This window comes from Sander lucioperca, chromosome 22 (assembly GCF_008315115.2).
Source record: "Sander lucioperca isolate FBNREF2018 chromosome 22, SLUC_FBN_1.2, whole genome shotgun sequence".
Classification (NCBI taxonomy): domain Eukaryota; kingdom Metazoa; phylum Chordata; class Actinopteri; order Perciformes; family Percidae; genus Sander; species Sander lucioperca.
The window spans coordinates 17,722,090-17,741,529 of NC_050194.1; the positions used below are offsets into that span (position 1 = coordinate 17,722,090).

The 19,440-nt window shown below is 37.6% G+C and overlaps 4 protein-coding genes across 7 annotated transcripts in view; 3 read left to right on the forward strand and 1 right to left on the reverse strand.

Annotated features, from left to right (window-relative positions):
• The first annotated feature begins 272 nt into the window (after positions 1-272).
• On the forward strand, positions 273-4,075 carry lrrc20 (leucine rich repeat containing 20). Of its 2 annotated transcripts, none has more exons than XM_031315680.2 (5): positions 273-499; positions 2,869-2,957; positions 3,182-3,331; positions 3,493-3,660; positions 3,752-4,075. In XM_031315680.2, exons 2-5 carry the CDS (start codon positions 2,888-2,890, stop codon positions 3,880-3,882), a joined length of 519 nt encoding a protein of 172 aa, XP_031171540.1. In that variant the 5' UTR covers positions 273-499; positions 2,869-2,887; the 3' UTR covers positions 3,883-4,075. The 2 variants fall into 2 exon arrangements, with proteins under 2 accessions (XP_031171540.1, XP_031171539.1); XM_031315679.2 differs by lacking the exon at positions 273-499 and adding an exon at positions 1,101-1,342.
• Positions 4,076-5,955: 1,880 nt separating this feature from the next.
• ppa1a (inorganic pyrophosphatase 1a) lies at positions 5,956-9,829 on the forward strand. Its single transcript, XM_031315663.2, has 11 exons — positions 5,956-6,220; positions 6,381-6,445; positions 7,156-7,209; positions 7,596-7,715; positions 7,799-7,885; positions 7,957-8,083; positions 8,196-8,323; positions 8,630-8,715; positions 9,007-9,076; positions 9,406-9,445; positions 9,531-9,829. The coding sequence occupies exons 1-11, from the start codon at positions 6,061-6,063 to the stop codon at positions 9,557-9,559; spliced, it is 966 nt and encodes a 321-aa protein (XP_031171523.1). The 5' UTR covers positions 5,956-6,060; the 3' UTR covers positions 9,560-9,829.
• Positions 9,830-10,823: 994 nt separating this feature from the next.
• Positions 10,824-15,193, forward strand: sar1aa (secretion associated, Ras related GTPase 1Aa). 3 transcript variants are annotated; one of them, XM_031315677.2, is made up of 7 exons: positions 10,824-10,914; positions 11,791-11,863; positions 12,176-12,295; positions 12,503-12,568; positions 12,730-12,833; positions 12,928-13,059; positions 13,189-15,193. In XM_031315677.2, exons 2-7 carry the CDS (start codon positions 11,806-11,808, stop codon positions 13,303-13,305), a joined length of 597 nt encoding a protein of 198 aa, XP_031171537.1. In that variant the 5' UTR covers positions 10,824-10,914; positions 11,791-11,805; the 3' UTR covers positions 13,306-15,193. The 3 variants fall into 3 exon arrangements, with proteins under 3 accessions (XP_031171537.1, XP_035853826.1, XP_035853827.1); XM_035997933.1 differs by having other exon boundaries at positions 10,830-10,914; positions 11,797-11,863; XM_035997934.1 differs by lacking the exon at positions 10,824-10,914 and adding an exon at positions 11,037-11,381 and having other exon boundaries at positions 11,793-11,863.
• A 1,592-nt stretch (positions 15,194-16,785) lies between these two features.
• LOC116061436 (testican-2) overlaps positions 16,786-19,440 on the reverse strand; it is a 40,874-nt gene continuing 38,219 nt past the window's right edge. The window contains exon 11 of the mRNA XM_031315638.2: positions 16,786-18,656. Coding sequence (XP_031171498.1) covers positions 18,511-18,656 — 146 coding nt within the window. The 3' untranslated portion in view covers positions 16,786-18,510. The remainder of the gene's footprint in view (positions 18,657-19,440) is intronic.

The window sequence follows — 19,440 nt, forward strand, 5'->3', positions numbered from 1 at the left end:
TCAAATTAAAGTAGGCTATGTCATTTAGGCAGTTGTGGTTTTAGAAAAAAAATACTGTTTTGTGGATACACACAGCACAGCTTTCTCAGAGCTGCCTGGTTTGGTTTATGCTGTCATAACAACATAATTGCATGCAACATATCCACAAAACACAATACCTGTCATTCATCACTAAGATCACTGGCATATTTACCTGCAGCTACAATTTCTGATACAAAGAACCAACACACCAAAAGAGGTGGACTTTTCTAGTTTTAGAGTGTTTCAATCATCCACAGTGAGTCATAGCAAAATACAGCATTGTAGGCCTATAGGAGAGGAATATCCAGCAATTACGGCGTAGTGGCAGTTAGTTGTAACAATAGTAAACTATTCACCAAGCCAGAGAGCTCATTGTATTCAAATCCTTTGAAAATACACGGACTAACCCGGAATTTGCCATGTTCACAGCAGGGGTCAAACTGGGAGTAGCCTAACATTAGTTGACCAGGACTCAGAGGTAAGACAACATTTAACTTTATAGTGTCTATTGTCAGTCTAAGGCAAATATGTATATATGGAAAAAAGTATACATTCAAAATATATATTTATAGAGATATTTAAAGTAGAGAAGCACAGCCAGAAAAGTATGTCCTTGTGTTTTCTTCATATCCTTTCCAGGGTTCAAAATTAACTTTTGCGTCCACCAGCTAAATGGCTAGTGAATGTTCAAATTTTACCAGCCACTCAAAAGATTACCATTGTTTTTTGGCTGGTGAGTGAAGCAAATCTACCAGCCAATTGCATATTTTACCAGCATTTGGCTGGTAAATGGTGCTAATTTTGAACCCTGATCCTTTCAGAGGCCCAGTCTCAATGCAAAAGATTTTAAAAAGCAGGATTCAGATATGACATTTTTAAATATGGTGAAAAAAGTAAAAAAAAAAAAAAAAAAGCCAAATATTGGCGACTGAAAAACGTAATAATAGGTATTACTACTTAATAAGTGAAATTGTTGCTTTATAACTAATAATAACTAATTATATACTTGAGCTAGATAGCTACATCGTCTGCAATTTGAACGCGCAGCACTGACACTCATGAATTCAATATATTTCCTGGCCGGCTGTTTGCCTAGCTAGCGTATTCCTTAACGTTAATTGTCGCTTAGCAAAATCTGCGCGTTACTATAAGAGGCGTTGCTAATCTTACTATTCTAATGAATAGGGCAACAATCAGGTGAATTGCCCTCTCCGGGTCTAAAAATACACACTCACCAAATTAGACTGTGGTTGAGCTGCTGTAGCTAACGCTAGCTAACTGTGGCAGCTGCCGGGCTCTGTAACAGTAGCTTCTAGTTTGGGTAAGTGACTTCCTGGCGTGGTTTAAATGAAACAGTAATGAAATAACGGCTAAGTAACTTAGAGCTCAACATGCTGCCTTTGTAGTCCGGTAGTGTCGGGCTAAAGCTCATTTTATACTTGTAAGAGGGTGGAAATGTGTTCTTCAATTGCTATAACGTTACTCAGTCCAGTGCAAATAAAGGTGGCATTACCCAGCACCACTTTGGTTTAAGAAAGTAACAACACGAATGCTGGTAATTTACGTCACTTAAGTATTTTAATGTTTGGGAGAGCGCATTGACAGATTTAGATTTCCCATTCAATTTCTGGTAATTAACTTGTATTCAGTGGTGGAATGTAACTAACCCGATTTACTCAAGTAACGTTACTGTACTTAAAAGTAGCCTACAATTTTGAGGCATGCTACGTTCTACTTCTACTCCACTACATTTATATGACAGCTTTAGTTACCATAGTTACTTTGTGGAGTCAGATTATCAATACACAATATAAATCAAAAATAAATGATCAAATTATTATTGGGTAACCTAAGCTACCCAGCAACATACATTACAATTTGCTCCACCTTTTCCAGCTGCAGTGATGCACACATTAATGCATCAATATATATAACCCAGTAAAATAATATGAAATGGGCCATTCTGCACAATAAGTACTTTGACTTTTGGTACTTTAAGTATATTTTGATGCTCATACTTTTGTACTTTTACTACCCCTCTGGGATCAATAAAGTATGTTTTCTTCTTAAGTAAGGATTTGAATGCAGGACTTTTACTTGTAACAGTGTTTTTACACTGTAGCATTGCTACTTTTACTTGCGTAAAATATTTGAATAGGTCTTCCACCTCTGCTTGTCTTTAGAGTATTACAGAGTACTGCTATGTAATCCTTCAACTGATCTGAAAGCATACAAATAATACAAATAATCCCAAATATTTTGGGAATTGTCATCGTTACTCTTTCGTTTAGTATTTCGTTAAGGACGAGTTATTAATTCAGGACATTTACAAATGATCTCCAATTTTTGATCTCCAAGATTTTCATGATTTCATCATCTCCAATTGTAGATGTATTTATTGTTGTTTACTTTTACCAGTTTTACGTAACATTTGAAAAACTTAAAAAAAAAATGTGAATGAAGGCTTGTACAATAAAAGGTTATTTGTTGTATACTTACATATGAAATCAGTACCCCCTCTGGAAATATTAATGTCAAATTACAGAAAATATTTACTCAGAGTAAGGGAATTTACTTATTTCCTTTTGTTGTTAATAGGATCCTATTACTCCAGTGATAAATAGACACAAAATACATTTTGGATTCTGTCACATATGATGTGTTTAATATAACCAAAGCCTAAGAACACATAATTTAATATTGACTCAATATAGCAAGTGTGTTAACTACATGCAGCTGAATACTTTTATCAATAATATTATTAGTTACTGTAATTATAATTTGGATGTCATACTTTTAATGGATAAAAGTATGCTTAGTACAATGTTAATATAATGTTTCCCTTAGGAACAGTCACAGCAGAAAAATGGGCGAGGCGGTCGCAAATGTGGCCCGGAGGGTTAATGCAACTGTGGAGGAGGAAAAGGATACATTGGGTAAGAGTCCCTTCACACATCTTTCTCTCTGTCTCTCACTCGCTTTTACTGCAGTTTTAATGAACAGCCCTGATTCAATATTCTGGTTGATGCTATTTCAGATTTTCACCAGCAGGCGGTGGCAGAGGCTTAAATATGTCTACTCAAATAACTTTAAATCTCTGTTACAGTCGCTGCTGTAATAATGCTTCTTAATCTCATTATCGTGTTCTTCTTCTCTGCAGACCTGTCAAACTGCAAGCTCATTTCCTTCCCAGACGGTGTGTTCAGGGTCCTGAAGGGTGTTTCAGAGAACATCCGCGTTATCACAATGGCTGACAATGAGATGAAGGCCATTTCCAGCAAGTTCTTTTCGACCTTCACACAGCTGAGAGGTAGTGGATAATAAACTGATATTTGATTAATGGACTCAATCTTCAATCAAAGATTGTGTTGTTGTATGTTGTTAATCTCACATGCTGTTCACCGCACAAATGTTAGTGGAAGAACACACAAGTGACCCCTCGATTTACTCATGTCTTGGAATATATTTCAGAACTGGACCTGCGAGGAAATGTTCTCACCAAACTGCCTGATGCCGTGGGAGAAATGGAACATTTGACCTGCATTAATCTGGCTAATAACAGCTTCTCCATCTTCCCTGAAAAACTTACTGAAATAGCCACATTGGAAAGGATTAACCTGGAGGGAAATAGCATCACCGGTAGTAATAATATATTAATGCAAGGGGTTGTATATTCTCATATGGCTTGAGCTTAAGTTAACTCTGTTTTTTATTTTATTTTGTCACACAGAAATACCAGTGGAGAAGCTGTCCGACATGCCAACACTGAAGTGGCTGAATGTGAAGTCAAACCCTTTGGACTCAAACACTCAGTCCGCTCTGCAATCTCTCTCCAACATTTTGTCAACAACCGAGTCCTAAAATATGTCACATATCATATTTGACCCACCTACAGACTGCATGCTGTGTGCCTTTAACTATTTCAGTTGAATGCTTTGGTGTGCCTGAGACATGAGGAAACATAATACTTGAAGATATTGAACTGAAGATATAACAATGGTTTAAAGAAACAAAGACCTCGGAGGTGTAAATAAAGATGGCGTCCTTAATTGAGTTTTTTAGTCCTGCTGGCCCCCACACCAAGCTGCCTCTACTTTTTACTCTGTGTATGAACTACAAAGAGCTGAAAGTGCTGTTTGGAGATGAAATCAATCGTTATACACCATTTGATATGTTTTGGTTTCAATTAAGACAAAAAATCATGAATAATGATATATTTATTACTTTTTATAGTATTAAAAAAGTTTTTTTCAATTAAAAATTATGCACTGGTAAGTATGCAGTCTCACGTCATTATTCTTCACTGGGTGACATAGTTATTGCCAAGACTGTTGAATCTTGTTAGACAACGTACGATAGCTTACAGAATTGTGCCCTGATGTAACGTTCAGTTATGCTAAGAAAATGTTCAAAAATGCCCAAGATGATGTCTTCTAAATGATCTTGTTTTCTCCGACCAACAGTCCAAAACCAATAATCCGTTTGCAATGATACCAAACAAAAAAAGCAGCATCACATTTGAGAAGCCATGCCATAATGGTTTAATAGGCTATTAAAACAGGAACATGTTCTACTACAGTTCACCCTCAGGCTCCTGCACAGGGATCTGTTTGTACACTCATAACAGAACAAAATCCATCAGAGAGACAAGCAAAATATTCTGAAACTATTTGATCACTAGTTGCAAGCTGGAGGCACCACAGAGACTTGATTTAGTAGGGTTACAGAGAAAGTACACATAGCAGTGTAAACACTGATCAAGCTCCTAAACCCTCCATCTGCAGGTGACACAGACTGATCCACCGTATTAAAAGTATTTTGCTTAGGCTTTTCAGAAATTCTTTAAATAGCAACACTGCTGAGTCTGGCTCACCTGTAAGCTGATGTTTGGGTTCACTATGTGGCATATCAACCACAGAAAAGCAAGAAGAGGGAGGTAGCATGTTAATATGTGAGGGATTTGCTAATGACCAGATTCTTTTTTTGTGTAAAGACTTTAAAATGTGTCTATTTTATGTGAGGATAGGATGCCGGAGTCTTGCTGTCTTCTGGAAAGGACAAAGCTTACAGCGTTGCGTGACTCCTCTGCTGCCCAGGCTGTGACCTTATATTGGACTACATGCTGCTCTCTGACTCGCTGTGCTTTAATCATCTATAAACCAGAGGAAAACTACAGTCATTTACAGTATTTGTTAGTGTGGTGCTTACAGCAGGAGGCATTTTTCTGTGTTTTAGTACAAATATGGTACAATTTATCCAAATAATCAGCTCCTTCTTAATCATTTGATGTGATAAACCCTATTTATAAACTATATTTATTGTAGGTGTTGCATAAACGAGTACCACATTATAAACATCTATATAACAAAGGTTGGCTTTTTCCTATTTTTTTAAAGCATTAAGATCAATTTCCAAAAGATGATTTTTTTATTCCTCTTTTTAGTCAACTGTAGCAGGGGTTCCAATACTCATGAGCAGCACTGTAAATGCATTTCAATTGATGCAATTTTACACCTTACTCTGACATAAAAAAAAAAATCTAAATACCATGCCACCCGTTTTTAAAAGTGTATATTTTTATACGTAGTGTTTCTAAAAATGGTCCCATAAGTGTGTTATCAAGTAGTTGAAATTCCAGAAGCAAGAAGTCACACTGTGGGCACACGACCTAATCCTGCCTTGGTAATTGGTTTACAGCTAACACCAGTCAGCTCCATCTGTTTATGTCTGAAAAGAGCTCTCAAGACACATCTTACAAGAGGGAAATCATGGCAAAGAGGGTAAAGAATCTTCAAATCCATGGCGCAGAATGCATGTGGCAGCCATGGAGGAGTGGTAATAAGGAAGGATTAGCTGTTGATTTCTGAGCAATTCTGCTCCTCTCAGATGTTTGTTTACATTTGTTAGCTACTGATGCCAATAATGGATGTGATTAGAATTCCTTAAGGAACATACAGAAGCCAGCTCTGTCAGCTGGCCTTTACACTTCCTGCTGTCACATGCATGCAGTTGTCAGGTATCTTGGCTTAAGCAGTGCGCATGCCTGCTTCCTCTGTCTCAATGCCTGTCATTCAGGAGCTTCTTAGTCCTCCTGGTTTAGTGCACAAACCACAGTGGGAGAGTGTGAAAGCAACAGACATGAGCGTTACCATCGAGGAGAGGGGCAGGCCGAACACCCAGGACTACAGGGTGTTTTTCAGTAAGCACAGCAGTTTGAATTTTAGTGTAGTAGCTGCTTGTTAATCAACTGTAATATCTGCATTGGCAAGTAGAGCTTTAAGAAGGTATCTCATACTTTTTTGTTCCTCATAGTGTTGGATTTTTATTTATGCTAAAAAATGCATTATTCCTTTCCATAGAAAACTCTGAGGGCAAATACATCTCTCCGTTCCATGACATACCCATATACGCAAATGAAGTAGAGGTGAGCGTCATGTGTCAAGTTAATGCAGCAGTTTTTAGAGCTTTATTTATGCCTTTGTTGCTGGGGCTGTACTGTATACATGTTAAATACATTTTCTTGCAAGTCAATTGTTGTACACCTTCCATTACTTTCAAAAGTACAATTATATACTCAAGCTGACCAGTCACATTAGGCCATGTTGTGAAAGTCTGTGCTGCTTCTTTTGTATTGCATTTTTGTGCGTGTACCCTTTTTATTACCAATTACCAATTTGTCTTCAGTAGATGTTTGTCCCTGTACCACCTGGCAAGCACAGTTACATTGCTACCTTAACTGACGTTTTTAACTTTAGTTTGCTACCTTAACTGACGTTTTTAACTTTAGTCCAGGCAGAAATTAGTACTGTAGGCACCTAACACACTACTGCATTGGGATTTGGTGAAAAAAGGTTCACTTCACAGATTCAAGAGAAGCCATTGTAATCCTGTTGTATGTGAAAAATAGTTTTTGTACAAGCATGTACGGTATCTGTCCCTCAGTTTTTAGAGTGTTATATATAGACTAAACATTATTTATGCCATTCCTTTCGGCATCCTTTAAGTTTTAGGTCTTGTCTTTCAGTATATAATCATTGTGACATAACTAAGATACGTTTCATTGAAATATATTTAAAAACAGGAAAGAAAATTCATCCTCTGTGTAACAAAACTGTGTTTCTGATCATCTTGCAGAATATCTTTCATGCTGTTGTGGAGGTTCCAAGATGGACAAATGCAAAGATGGAGGTATATAGGCCTATAAGCATATTTTTTACATTCATATTTTTTATTTTTTATCAATGTAATAATTCAGTTAGTCAGTGGTTAATACATGTTCCCTCCTAATACTTCATAGATTAAGAAGGTTTTTAAGATCTACAAGGATCCATGTTCCTACTTTGGTCATGGACATAAATTGTAATTGTCTTTACTTGTTACAATGCATATGTGCTAATAAATACTTTTAATATCAGGATTTGATGAACAATGATGACTTTATTTTTGATTTAGTTGATTTTTTTTAAACTTTTTTTGTTAAATATGGTTTTTAATAATACAGTGATCACGATATGGGTCAGTTCTTCCTTCTGTTTTTAGTAAATTGATTATAGCCATGTTTGTCTGTTTCTCAGATTGCAACCAAAGATCCTCTCAATCCACTGAAACAAGACATGAAGAAGGGGAATCTTCGGTATGTAGCGAATGTGTTTCCTCACAAAGGCTATATCTGGAACTATGGAGCTATTCCACAGGTAAGTCCTACTCACGATATTCAAACAACAGGAAACCAGATTGTGTCTCATCAACATCAGACATGAGCATTCTCTTTTCACAGACATGGGAAGACCCCAACCACAAGGACAGCGACACAGGATGCTGTGGAGACAATGATCCTATTGATATATGTGACATAGGAAATAAGGTACAACTCTGATTAGGGGCTTTGAAGAGACAGATTTAAATTCAACTGTTTTAAATGCCTCTGATACTCAGGTGTGCTCTCGAGGAGAAATAATCAAAGTGAAGGTTTTGGGAACTCTGGCTTTGATCGATGAGGGTGAGACAGACTGGAAGGTCATTGTGATCAATATTGAAGACCCTGAAGCCGCCGACTTTAACGGTATGAATAACCTGCAATAATAGTTGCTGGCACTGCTGGAAAATCTTCCATCAGTTACAAGTTATTCTGAAATTTAGAGCTCATCATCGCCTTTGTTGTTGATCTGTTGCAGATATTGATGATGTAAGACGACTTAAGCCTGGGTACCTGGAGGCGACTGTTGATTGGTTCAAAAGATACAAAGTCCCAGATGGGAAACCTGAAAACCAGTTTGCTTTCAACGGAGAGTTCAAGGACAGGGTACAGCTTTTACTACCTACCTAACTTAAGATTGATTTAAAAAAAAAAAATTCTATCTATATCTGGTCAGATTTTGGCAAATTAATAAACAACTAACAAATTAAAACAATTGATATATTAACATAATTAAACATTTCCGAGGGAAAGTTAGATATGAAATGTTTTTCAGATTGCTTAATCATTTTTTTGGAGTATATCTACTGTATTTTACCTGGTATATTGATGCTTTCTTGGAGTAAAGAGATGAAGAACATGTGTCTTTTGGTTATTGGTACTTTTTTTTGGTAAAGATACTGTGTTTTCCAGGACTTTGCCATTAAAACAGTCAAGAGCACCAACGAGTTTTGGAAGGCACTGATTTCTAAGAGGACCAATGCTGGCGAATTAAATTGGTGTGTATTTATGTTCCGTTATGCAAACAGTAGGCTATATGACGGTATATGTGACAAATGCTATTAGTGATATTTCCTGTCGTAACATCCTTGAGATAACTATCAAGCGACGAGTGAAAGTTGACAGAACACATAAGAGCTGGAATTAACTACATCTTAATCCTGTTAGATAATATAACAAATACGGTAGCTGATAAGTTAATGGACTGTTAAATACCTTCTTACTGCAGAAAAAAAACTTCACATTGTGAATACAATTGTTTTCTTTGTTTGATCTCTGTCTTGAATCAGCATGAACACTAGTGTCTCAGATAGTCCATTCTGCTGCTCTGCTGGGGACGCAGAGGCTGTGGTTAAGTCTGTAAGTCTGTTTTCAGTTTTAAATTCATGTAACCAGCGTAATCCCTTGCTTAATGAGACTAGAGGTGATAAACATAATAGCGTGCTGTACAACCTGCTAACACACAAAGCCCTCAGATAAAAGGAGAGGATCATTAGTGACTCCATGATTCATTTGGCAACATAAGGGTATTGGTTTTTAGTTCACCAACATTTCATGGCTTTCACATGTATACATACACCACGGTTTCTAATTTAATGAGTCCAAAATATCTAAACTGCACACATGTATTTTTTCATGACCTCCAAGGTGCATTTGTTAAGCAAAAGTAACAGCAATAATTCTTACAGGCATGTGCTTTTGGAGCCGAAGATCCCATTCCAAGTACAGGTGGGCGTTTTGTACATTTATGCGTTTTATTGCAGCTACTCTATGTTGTTACTCGATGATAATCACAAATGATTTGTTTTTTTAGTCGACAAATGGTTCTACGATGAGAAATAAGAGGAAAGTCCTGAGCAGAAACATTCCTTCCTTCATTTCTTTCTTCATCATCTGATTTCAACACATCAAAGCAGTGCACAAACTGGATGGATTGGATTTATGTTTTAATGTATGTCACCTTTACTTGCTTCTTCTTTGTTCAGACTTGAATGTCTAGTGCTGTCAAAACTGCTTGCTGTGTGATTGTGACACAATTACATTTGAAATATTGAATAGTAGCCTATAATTCCAGACTTGGCAGAACATAACAATAAACTACACTTAATCCCAGGGTGTTGTGTATTGTATTGATTATATTGCCAATACTACATACTGTCATTATCACATTGACATGATGTTACCTACAGAATATGGATCAGTGCATAATGGTCCCCTGATGGGAATAAACAGAGAGTAAGACATCATGCTCTGCCTGTAATCTTTAAAAAATAAGACATACAATCTGTCGACTCCTCCATCCAATAATTCACGTGGACATCTAGGCCTACAACTAATTGCCCTACTGCATATGGGCAATTCCAATAAAGGATGTATTCTGTGTTCCTCAAATGTAATACATAACAGTACAAATGACTGGTTATTAAAGTAGGTGGCTTTAAGTGGTAATGGGGTGCTTTAGGCTGCAATTAAAGAATAAACAATAAGCTTCAATAAGCACTAGACACAGTGTGATTAGCTAAACTGTTCTTATGCATCTAGCAGGATAAAAACATTTTCTGTATGCTGAAATCATAGCTGCTCTGATTGCATTATGGTCTGCTTCATTAACTGCCTGATTTCACAAAACGTTCTAAACATGCTTAAAAGTAATGTAGTTGAATGGTTCCTGGAATAAAACTTTTTGATAAAATGAGCTACCATAATTAAAGGAGAAAATAATCACCATATTCATCTATAATGAATATAAGTATTAGTTGCAGCCCTACACAAAATAGTTTTAAAAAAAATAGCTCCACCTTAACTAAGTACAACAGTAAACAGTAAAATCCTGCTTTTACATTAATGCATACATAATAATAATAATCATATGATATAATATATAATAGTATAACAGTCAGGGGTCATTTTTCTGCATTTAGTACTTTAACTCTTAATACTTTAAGTACATTTTTCTAATTATACTTTATTTACAGTGTGGTATTAGTATTTTTACTTCAGTAAAGGATCTGAATACTTCCTCCATCATTGGTACTGGTTGACCTGTTCCGCAAACCATCTGATGACGGCGCTAATGCACCACAATGAATGCCAAACGCCGATTTCCAAAACACGAAGAAGAAGCGGAAATCTGATTGACTGTTTCCAAGGAGACCACCAATACTAGTGAGCGCTGGGCTGCTGGTCAGTGCTGAGGGGTAAGTCAGTTAACAATTTTGATCTAAAGACATATTGTGCGGTTGGCATCAGTTCATAATAGTTTTCACACAGTCTGTACTCCTTTAAACGTTGTTGCCCTGACGCGCATGGACCTATGGATCGGACTCTAGAAAGTACCAGAGGTTTAACGTTAGCCAACATGCTAATGCTAGCTAACTAGCTAAGAAGCGTCATCCAACGTTAACCGTTATGTCAGTTCACTAGCTAGCACACTAAAACAAGCTAACCAACAGACACATGACTACGAATGCTTCAGTGTTTTCATAGTTTGAACATTACACTGCAATTGTAATTGCCATTTAACGATATAGCAGTGCTGTTAATAAGAAAGTAACGTTAGCTAACTTAGCTAGCTAGCTACCGATGACGGTGAAATGAACACAGGTGTTTGGAGGCACTGGATCTAAATGATCTGTGAAGTTTTGTGAACATTACATTTCACTTAAAGATAATTAGGTCGCCTCCTTGGTCGCAGCTGTAGTGTCATGTCACAGCTATCAAGACCAGGGTATTAGAAACACATGTGTGATGTAATGTTATGCAATAACAGACCTTTCTCTTGGCAGACATGTTGACTTGTCATAGCAGAAAAAGCACAGGTCAAACAAATTTAGTTAACGATGGCTCCGTTCTATCAAGCGTCCCAGTAAGCCATGCCAGTGAGCTAACATGAACAATACCAGGAGCTCACCTAAATGGATTGCTGTCGTTTTTAATGTAATCAATCACACCTGTGCTTTTCCTGCCAAAATGTCTGCTGTGGAAAAAGTCAAGTGTAAAGGTATTTCTATTTTTCTGGCCACTCAGTGCAGTGTTATCATGTAATAGTAAACTGACCTTTTTTTTTGTTTCAGTCAAAGACCGCCAAGATGTCATTTTTATTCGACTGGATCTACAGGGGGTTTAGTAATGTTTTGCAGTTCTTAGGTAAGTACTGTGATTTTCTGCAACATTGTGAAAATGGTGGCAAAGTACTAGGTAGCGGGGTGGGGTTTAATCAAAATAACCTTAAGTCATAAAGAAATGCAATGTAATTTATAACCATGAAGCATTCTTTCTGAAATGTAGCCAGGGTAGTAAAAGTGTAAAGTACCCAGTTCCTCAGAACCGAACTCAAGTACAGTACTCGAGTGAGTGTTATTGTATTGGTTGTGTTCCACCCCCAAGCATTAAGTAGGACTTGGTTTTCACCCATGGAATTTGTGGGTCATTTCTGATGCACACAAATATTTCTTCCAGGTCTGTACAAAAAGTCAGGGAAGCTGGTTTTCCTGGGCCTGGACAATGCTGGTAAAACAACACTCCTACACATGTTGAAAGATGACCGACTTGGCCAACACGTGCCAACGCTGCATCCAAGTAAGGAGAGATTCAGATAATAGTGTGCCATCCTAGGTTCACATGTTAGAACAAGGATGAGTCACCTTGTTTGTATGTTTTAGTCAGGATTATAGCTCCTATTATACCACAGGGTACTGTAATTGTAGTACAGGCTGTATATAAGGTACAGAAAAGGGCCAAGTAATTGCTCTAATAAAAATGAATTTGATCTTCTTTTTCTCAAAGCCTCTGAAGAGCTGTCAATTGGTGGGATGACCTTTACTACATTTGATCTGGGGGGACATGTACAAGGTGAGGTCGTTCTCCACTTTTGCCAATAGTGACACACCATAGAAATAAGTAGCTATCTCAGCCTTTTGCTACAGCAACAGGTTTTGGTGAAATATCACATTGTAAAGCAGGATTGGTTGCAAGGGCAGTTTATTCACAAACAGTTTTCTCCTGGCTGACAGCTCGAAGAGTGTGGAAGAACTACCTGCCAGCTGTGAATGGAGTCGTCTTTCTTGTAGACTGTGCAGACCACGACAGACTCTCAGAATCCAAGACTGAACTCGATGTAAGATTAAACATCGCTGTTACAAGTTTTTTCCACCAGGCAGTACTGACTGCCTGTTAGATTGATAATGATTGTGCTGCCCTCGTATTTCCAGGCTCTCCTAGGGGACGAGACCATAGTCAATGTACCAGTGTTGGTGTTGGGTAATAAAATTGACCGCCCTGACGCCATCAGCGAAGGAGGACTGAGAGGAGCTTTTGCTCTTGATGGTCAAGTTACCGGAAAGGTAGGCGTGTCATAGACCCCGTCTTTTAAGTCACAGAAATAATATGATCTCTGTATCCGTGTGTGGGCACATGTCCTGGCGCCTGCCTGATGACTGTCGTCCTCATTTATCCGTATTTGTTATCGACAGGGAAATGTCTCTTTGAAGGAGCAGAACGTCCGGCCGCTGGAGATTTTCATGTGCAGCGTGTTGAAAAGACAAGGCTACGGGGAAGGTTTCAGATGGTTATCACAGTACATCGACTGAGACGCAGCACTGAAGCTTAACCGGAAGGGAGTTTCTTGACACATGTTTTTTATGAGACTTTGTCTCTTTGCCAGTGTCAATCAGCCCAAATTTCAAACTATACTATTATTAAGAGCTCATTCTTTTAATGCTTTATTCCGGATTTAAAGGTTTCTATGCAAACTTTTAAAAGTGGTTCATGGTGAACTGTCTTACCTGTGTTATTAATGTGAGAATTAACTGAGTTGTCTAACTCCATGGCAAGTTAATTAGGTTACATCCAAAGGTTACATCATACCTTAATTACAATACACGAGCAGACATACATTATGCACGAATGTAGATACGTGCACATTAGTTTTGCATTACTCAATATGGAATAACTAACCGCTCTAGTTGGAATTTATTAGGAAGTAAGTGATGAAAATGAAGGACTCGTGAGATTGGGTAGCTGGGTAGCTTAATGCTTGTCTGACACCAAGTTTAGGTTTTAAAATCTATATAAACTAAATACAGAAGATTCATTATAGTTAATTTAATCTCATGTCACGCAGCCACTGCCTTCAAAGCATATAGCCAAAGATGTATGCTAATGACTTTGGGTTTAGCAGGGAGAGAGATTGGATTTCAACAAAAGATATCTTCCATGCTGAGCACTGAGCCAAAATAACATCATCCCCAATCCCCTTTAGAAACCAAAAAGGAGAAGAGACAGCATGTCCCACAAATAAAGGCAAAGATTCAATGATAATGATTTAAAGATGATGAGTAAACGGGAGTCTCATCACTGATGAGTGTGCTGTGAATAATGGCTTCTCACTTTCAGTGTCTTGATGGAATTGGCTTGTTTATTTTTTGCATCTTTTCCTATGTGTTGACCCAAAGTGATGTCACATGTTGCGTTGAAGGCAGCTAATTTAAAGTGCGTTAGAAATAAGTGTTGATTATCTTTGTCTTTTGGGTGTTCAGTACAGAACTCAAAGATAAAATGTTCATACCGAACTTTTATGACGTTCAATGGCTGCCCTTGCTTTATTATGTCATGAAGGCTGTAATAATGCATTGCACTTAAAATGTCGGCAAGCAATAAAGTAGAATGACCAACTGTACTGTAGCAGAGACAATCTTACTCCTCTGTATTTGAGAGTAGGAAATAATGTACGTAGTTCTGAGACTGTTAATTGAAATTCATAAATTTTGTTATTTATCCATTTAATGTAGAGTCTGAGCAATATATCCACACGTAGGTTTGCAACAAGTGCTGCATGTACTTTTTGACTATCTAAAAAGATATGAGAGTGCACTTGCAAAACGTTAAATGTGCTAACCTGTAAATTAATATTCTAATCTCATTCTTGATGTTTGAGTCCCTGCATGTTAATGTGCATACATTCTTACAATGGCCTGTGCAAATTTTAGAAGCTGGAAATAGATCATGGGAAACATAAACATTTGATCATTGTACCCCATTTACTGTTTCCTGCATCCTATGTTTACAGGGTAAGATTTTTGAATATTCTGCTTATAAATATATGCAGGGATGTTTGTGACTGAGATTTAAAAAAAGATAAATATGAAACAGATTTTTTTTTTTTTACAGGGAATCTTGAGTGTTTACTGAGACACAGTACGCATGTAAAGAAACTACTTTTCCTTTGAACAGTGTTGTGTACCAGTCTCTTAACTCCTTGTAAATTATGTATATTACACATGTAAATGTTTGTACAGTAACTGCCTATTAGCTGACACTAATAAATCACTGGAGCTATTTATAGCTGATTGACTTAAAATAATATTTGCAGCGATTATCTGTGTGAATAGTTTCAACTTGAATGACAACATGCATACATAAAGATAGATCTATTTGAAGAGTGGTTCACATCTTGTAATAAAACAAACTTTTTTTTTTTGACTCAACTTACACTGTGTCATTTTTGTTTATAACTCCAATTAAAACCACACACTTGTAGTCCTTGTTAAGATAAATAAATATATATATATATATATATATATATATATATATATATATATATATATATATATATCTGTATATTAGTTTTAGGGAGGCATTTAGTCTCTTATAGAGGTTTTAAAGAAACAGGTTAAGGGGTACTTGTTCGTTATAAATGATACCAGAGATATATCTCAAGATAAACCCATTGACAGAAGATCCAGACATCAGAGGTGGAAGGTGACCAATACTTAAGTCTGCTATAAAGATATAACAAGATATTTGTTTTCACTTTGACATGAAAGTATAAAAATCCAAATTACATTCTCTGTGATTTAATGTTGTAAAAACATTGCAAGGCAGTGAATTTTTCTATAGGCACTCTATCTTATGCGTTGTCTTAGTAGCCTATCTATCGACCAATGTGAAGCCAGAAGGCTGTACAGCAATCTTGGAGTCCTTTTAGATTCAGACCATCATCATTGGATGCTCATGTAACTCAAGTGATGCAACCATGTTTTGTTTTGACACATCACGGATATTTTCCTTTCATTCTCAGACACGGAGAAAGTCGTTGATGCTTTTATCTCCAGGCTTAATTATTGTGATTTGCTTTATTGTAATATCAAACCAACTGCAGCTATTACAGAGTGCTGCTTCCAGGCTTTTAACACTCTCCATGAGAAGTGACCTCACTACACAAATCCCTGCTGCTCTTCACTGGCTGCCTGTCAGCGTTAGAAATGATTTTTAAGATTGTACTGCTGCAAATATCTCATCACGTAGGCTACTTTTGAACTATTGAATTCAGGACTTTAACTTGTGACTGTATAATTGCTAAATGCACTTAAACAAACCAGCACAGATCCATTCATAGCTAATTTGATCATCCATTTGCCCTATACAGTGCTGTCTGGTCATTTAGTGGTATGGAATTTGGCAACCACTCCACTGTAATCTGTTCTTTTAGCATAAGGTGGCAGCTGAGCACCAGAATATCCCCATGTGCTCGTCAGAGACTGAACTGAGAGGAGACTGCAGCTTTCAACTTCTTGTTTTTATTCCACTGCAGGCCCCATGATTGTAGATGATGATGAAATTGTATTTATTTAGTGCCTTGTAATCACGGGCTGTTACTGGCCTTAGCTGTAATAATCTTCAGTTCTCAGTGCTTTACACACCAGGTGGGGGACCTAAAGGTCATGCGAAAGTAGTTCTGTGCTCCAAAATATTCATATTTACACACCTAGCTTAGTTTTTATAGGCAAAGTACTCCATGTAAGGTAGGCTGGGGTGCAGTTCATTTATGCTCAAAATCTCTTTTTAGCTCACAAGCTTAAATTTGAAAATACAGATCTGATCCATGTCCTCTTTTGACCACCTCCCTACAGCGAAGACAATAAACCTGCCTTTATCTTTCAAATGTATTTCATTTCTTCACAGGCACCTAAGCCCAGTGTTCCTTGTGTGACTTGGTGGTACAGTAGCCACACATTGAATTGAATTTCTCTAGATGATAATAGTTGGAAAAGATTGAAGTAAACATCCAATTTGGCTCCAGTGCCTTTATTAGTAAAGTGCTCAGCCTAGAAGTACATTCTTATTTACTAACATGCAATACTAAAAACAACCAAATGGCTGGCCTAATAGCATGAATGAAGACATGGCAACAGTATTCTCATAGAAAAAAAAATACAATGTGAATTCAAGTATACACACAGAACTTCAAGTAATGCACACCATTTTTTTTTTTTTTTTTTTTTACAAACATAAAGTACAGTTTTTCAAGTTGCAAACTCAGAATGAAAGATAGTAGTGGCACATTCTTTGACATGATTTCAGAGTTAGCGACTCGTGGTTTCTACTGTAGGTGCAGTTTGGGCCATTAAAGTACATTCTACAGGTTATAATTAAAGTAATCTAACTGGAAATGTAGGTCCTGTATAGTTGTGTGTTTCCACTTAATGTGTAAAGCATGTACATTTAAAAACTGCTATGAGCTGTGGTGCACCTTTATCATAAAGGTAGCTTGAAACCGGAGTAACCTGAAATCCTCGAAGCTATCTTCACGGATCCTTTACACTGGATTTATATACAGAATCAGTTTGGAAATACATTACCACATTACACTGATCTGCTTTAACAGAATAATAACATTTTGGGAAATATGCTTATTTGCGATCTATTTCGAGATAGATGAGAAGATAAATACTCTCTGTGTCTGTACCATAAATATGAAGCTACAATCAGGAGATGATTAACTTAGCTACGCTCACAGCTGCAATAACTGATTTGGTTGGCCACTGGAGGGCAGCGGAAACAAGTTGTGAACACAACAGTGACATACCATTCACTAAAGACTAAAAAATAAGCTAGCCTGGCTCTGTCCAAAGTCAACAAAATCCACCTACCAGCACCTCTAAAGCTAATTGAAACATTATAGCTCATTAATTTAAACTGTACAAAAACTGTAAAAACAATTAGCATTTTTACAGGATGTTATGTGCCAGTCTATTTCTTTTTCTGGTGCAGTGACTTCCTGGATAGTCCGGCATATAATAATCCAACATGTTGTTGTTATACTGTGGTTTTTGTAGAGATAAATAAAAAACAACATGATATAATATGTTATTTAGTGAGCTTTAGAAGTTAAGTTCTGATTTTGTTCTATCTTTAGACAGAGCCAACTGTTTCCCAGTGTCCAGTCGTTATGCTAAGCTAAGCTAAGCTAACCGTCTCATTGCTCTAGCTTCATATACTGTATTTAACAGTGGTATTGAGCTTCTTATAAAACTCTTGGAAAGAAAGCAAAAAAGCATGTTCCCCAAAATGTCAAATTATTCCTTTAAATTCTGATCTCTAGTCATTCCAGTGGGACGGTGGCTCTAATACTCAAGCAATTGTTCACACAATACAAAATTACTGGTAATCTCTATATGCATAGATGGCGGTCGGACAACTTAGGAATTCTGATGGACTTTAGCTACCTATGGCGCAGCAGTCAGTGGTTCCTGCTTTTCAGGACGGCAAAACAAAAAGCTCTGTTGCTCAAAAAACAGAGACAAGAGAATGAAGCAATTACACATATCTAAGACAAAAACTGGTCATCGTCTTATCCCTGGACCTGCACAGCACCACGTATCCCACCAGGATGATACACAACTCCATGCCTTCCCGGTCCGGTCCCAAAATCTTTTGCTGTGAGAAGAGAGCCATCCCTGTAGATTTTCAGGCCAGCGGCTGTGACTCGGCTCTCCGCGTGGGGTCAGACAGTTCTACCAGATGTATCCTCCATCGTCCGCCTCGCCCTCCTCCTCTTCCTCCTCTTCCGCCTCATCTCCGGTGTCCTCTGCCTCCTTCTCCTCTTCGTCCTCCCATCCCACTCCACTCCCAAAATCTCCAGAATATCCCGCCACTTCATCTGGAAAATGATAAATTCATGAGGGGTGATTTTGTGTTAATACTGAAACAATTAGTTGTCTGACGGATAATTATCAAGCAAAAATGCCAAACATTAGCTTGTTTTAGCCCCTCACACGTGAAGGATTTCTGCTCGTCAATAGTATATATATGATTGTAAACTGAATAGCTTCGGGTTTAAAGTGCCCATATTATGAAAAAATCACTTTTTCTGGGATTTGGGGTGTTATTTTGTGTCTCTGGTGGTCCACACGCATACAAACTTGGAAAAAAACCATCCATGCTGTTTTGAGTGAGATACGGGTTTCTGAATGTATTCTGCCTTCAGTCTCCGGGTGAGCGGGTCAAAATCGTCAGGGCCGTCTACGTCATCGGCTGAAACATTTTGCTAACCACTTTAGCTAATACCACATCAGCTAGCTGTTTCTCCAACTTCAGTCAGTATAAGGCAGGATTAGCTGGGAGACTTCTTCTAAACGAGAGCGCACTTCCAACTTTGCATGGAATACCTGCAGACGAGGGACATGTAAGTAGTTCTATAGTGTTGTAACAGTGTTTTGCCATTGAGAACGAGGTGGCTAACCGCTAGCGGCGCTAGCTTCTAGCTAGTAGTCCTTACCTAGCTACTGCGCATGTGCGACTCCCAACAAAGATGGAATAGAAGTGAGATGTCTCACTCTGTAGCTAAAACAGAGAGCTCAACACAGGGTGAAAAGAGGAGCTGCAGCAATGTGCAGTACAACAAAAATATGGTGTTTTAAAAAAAATTAAACCATGTAAACCTA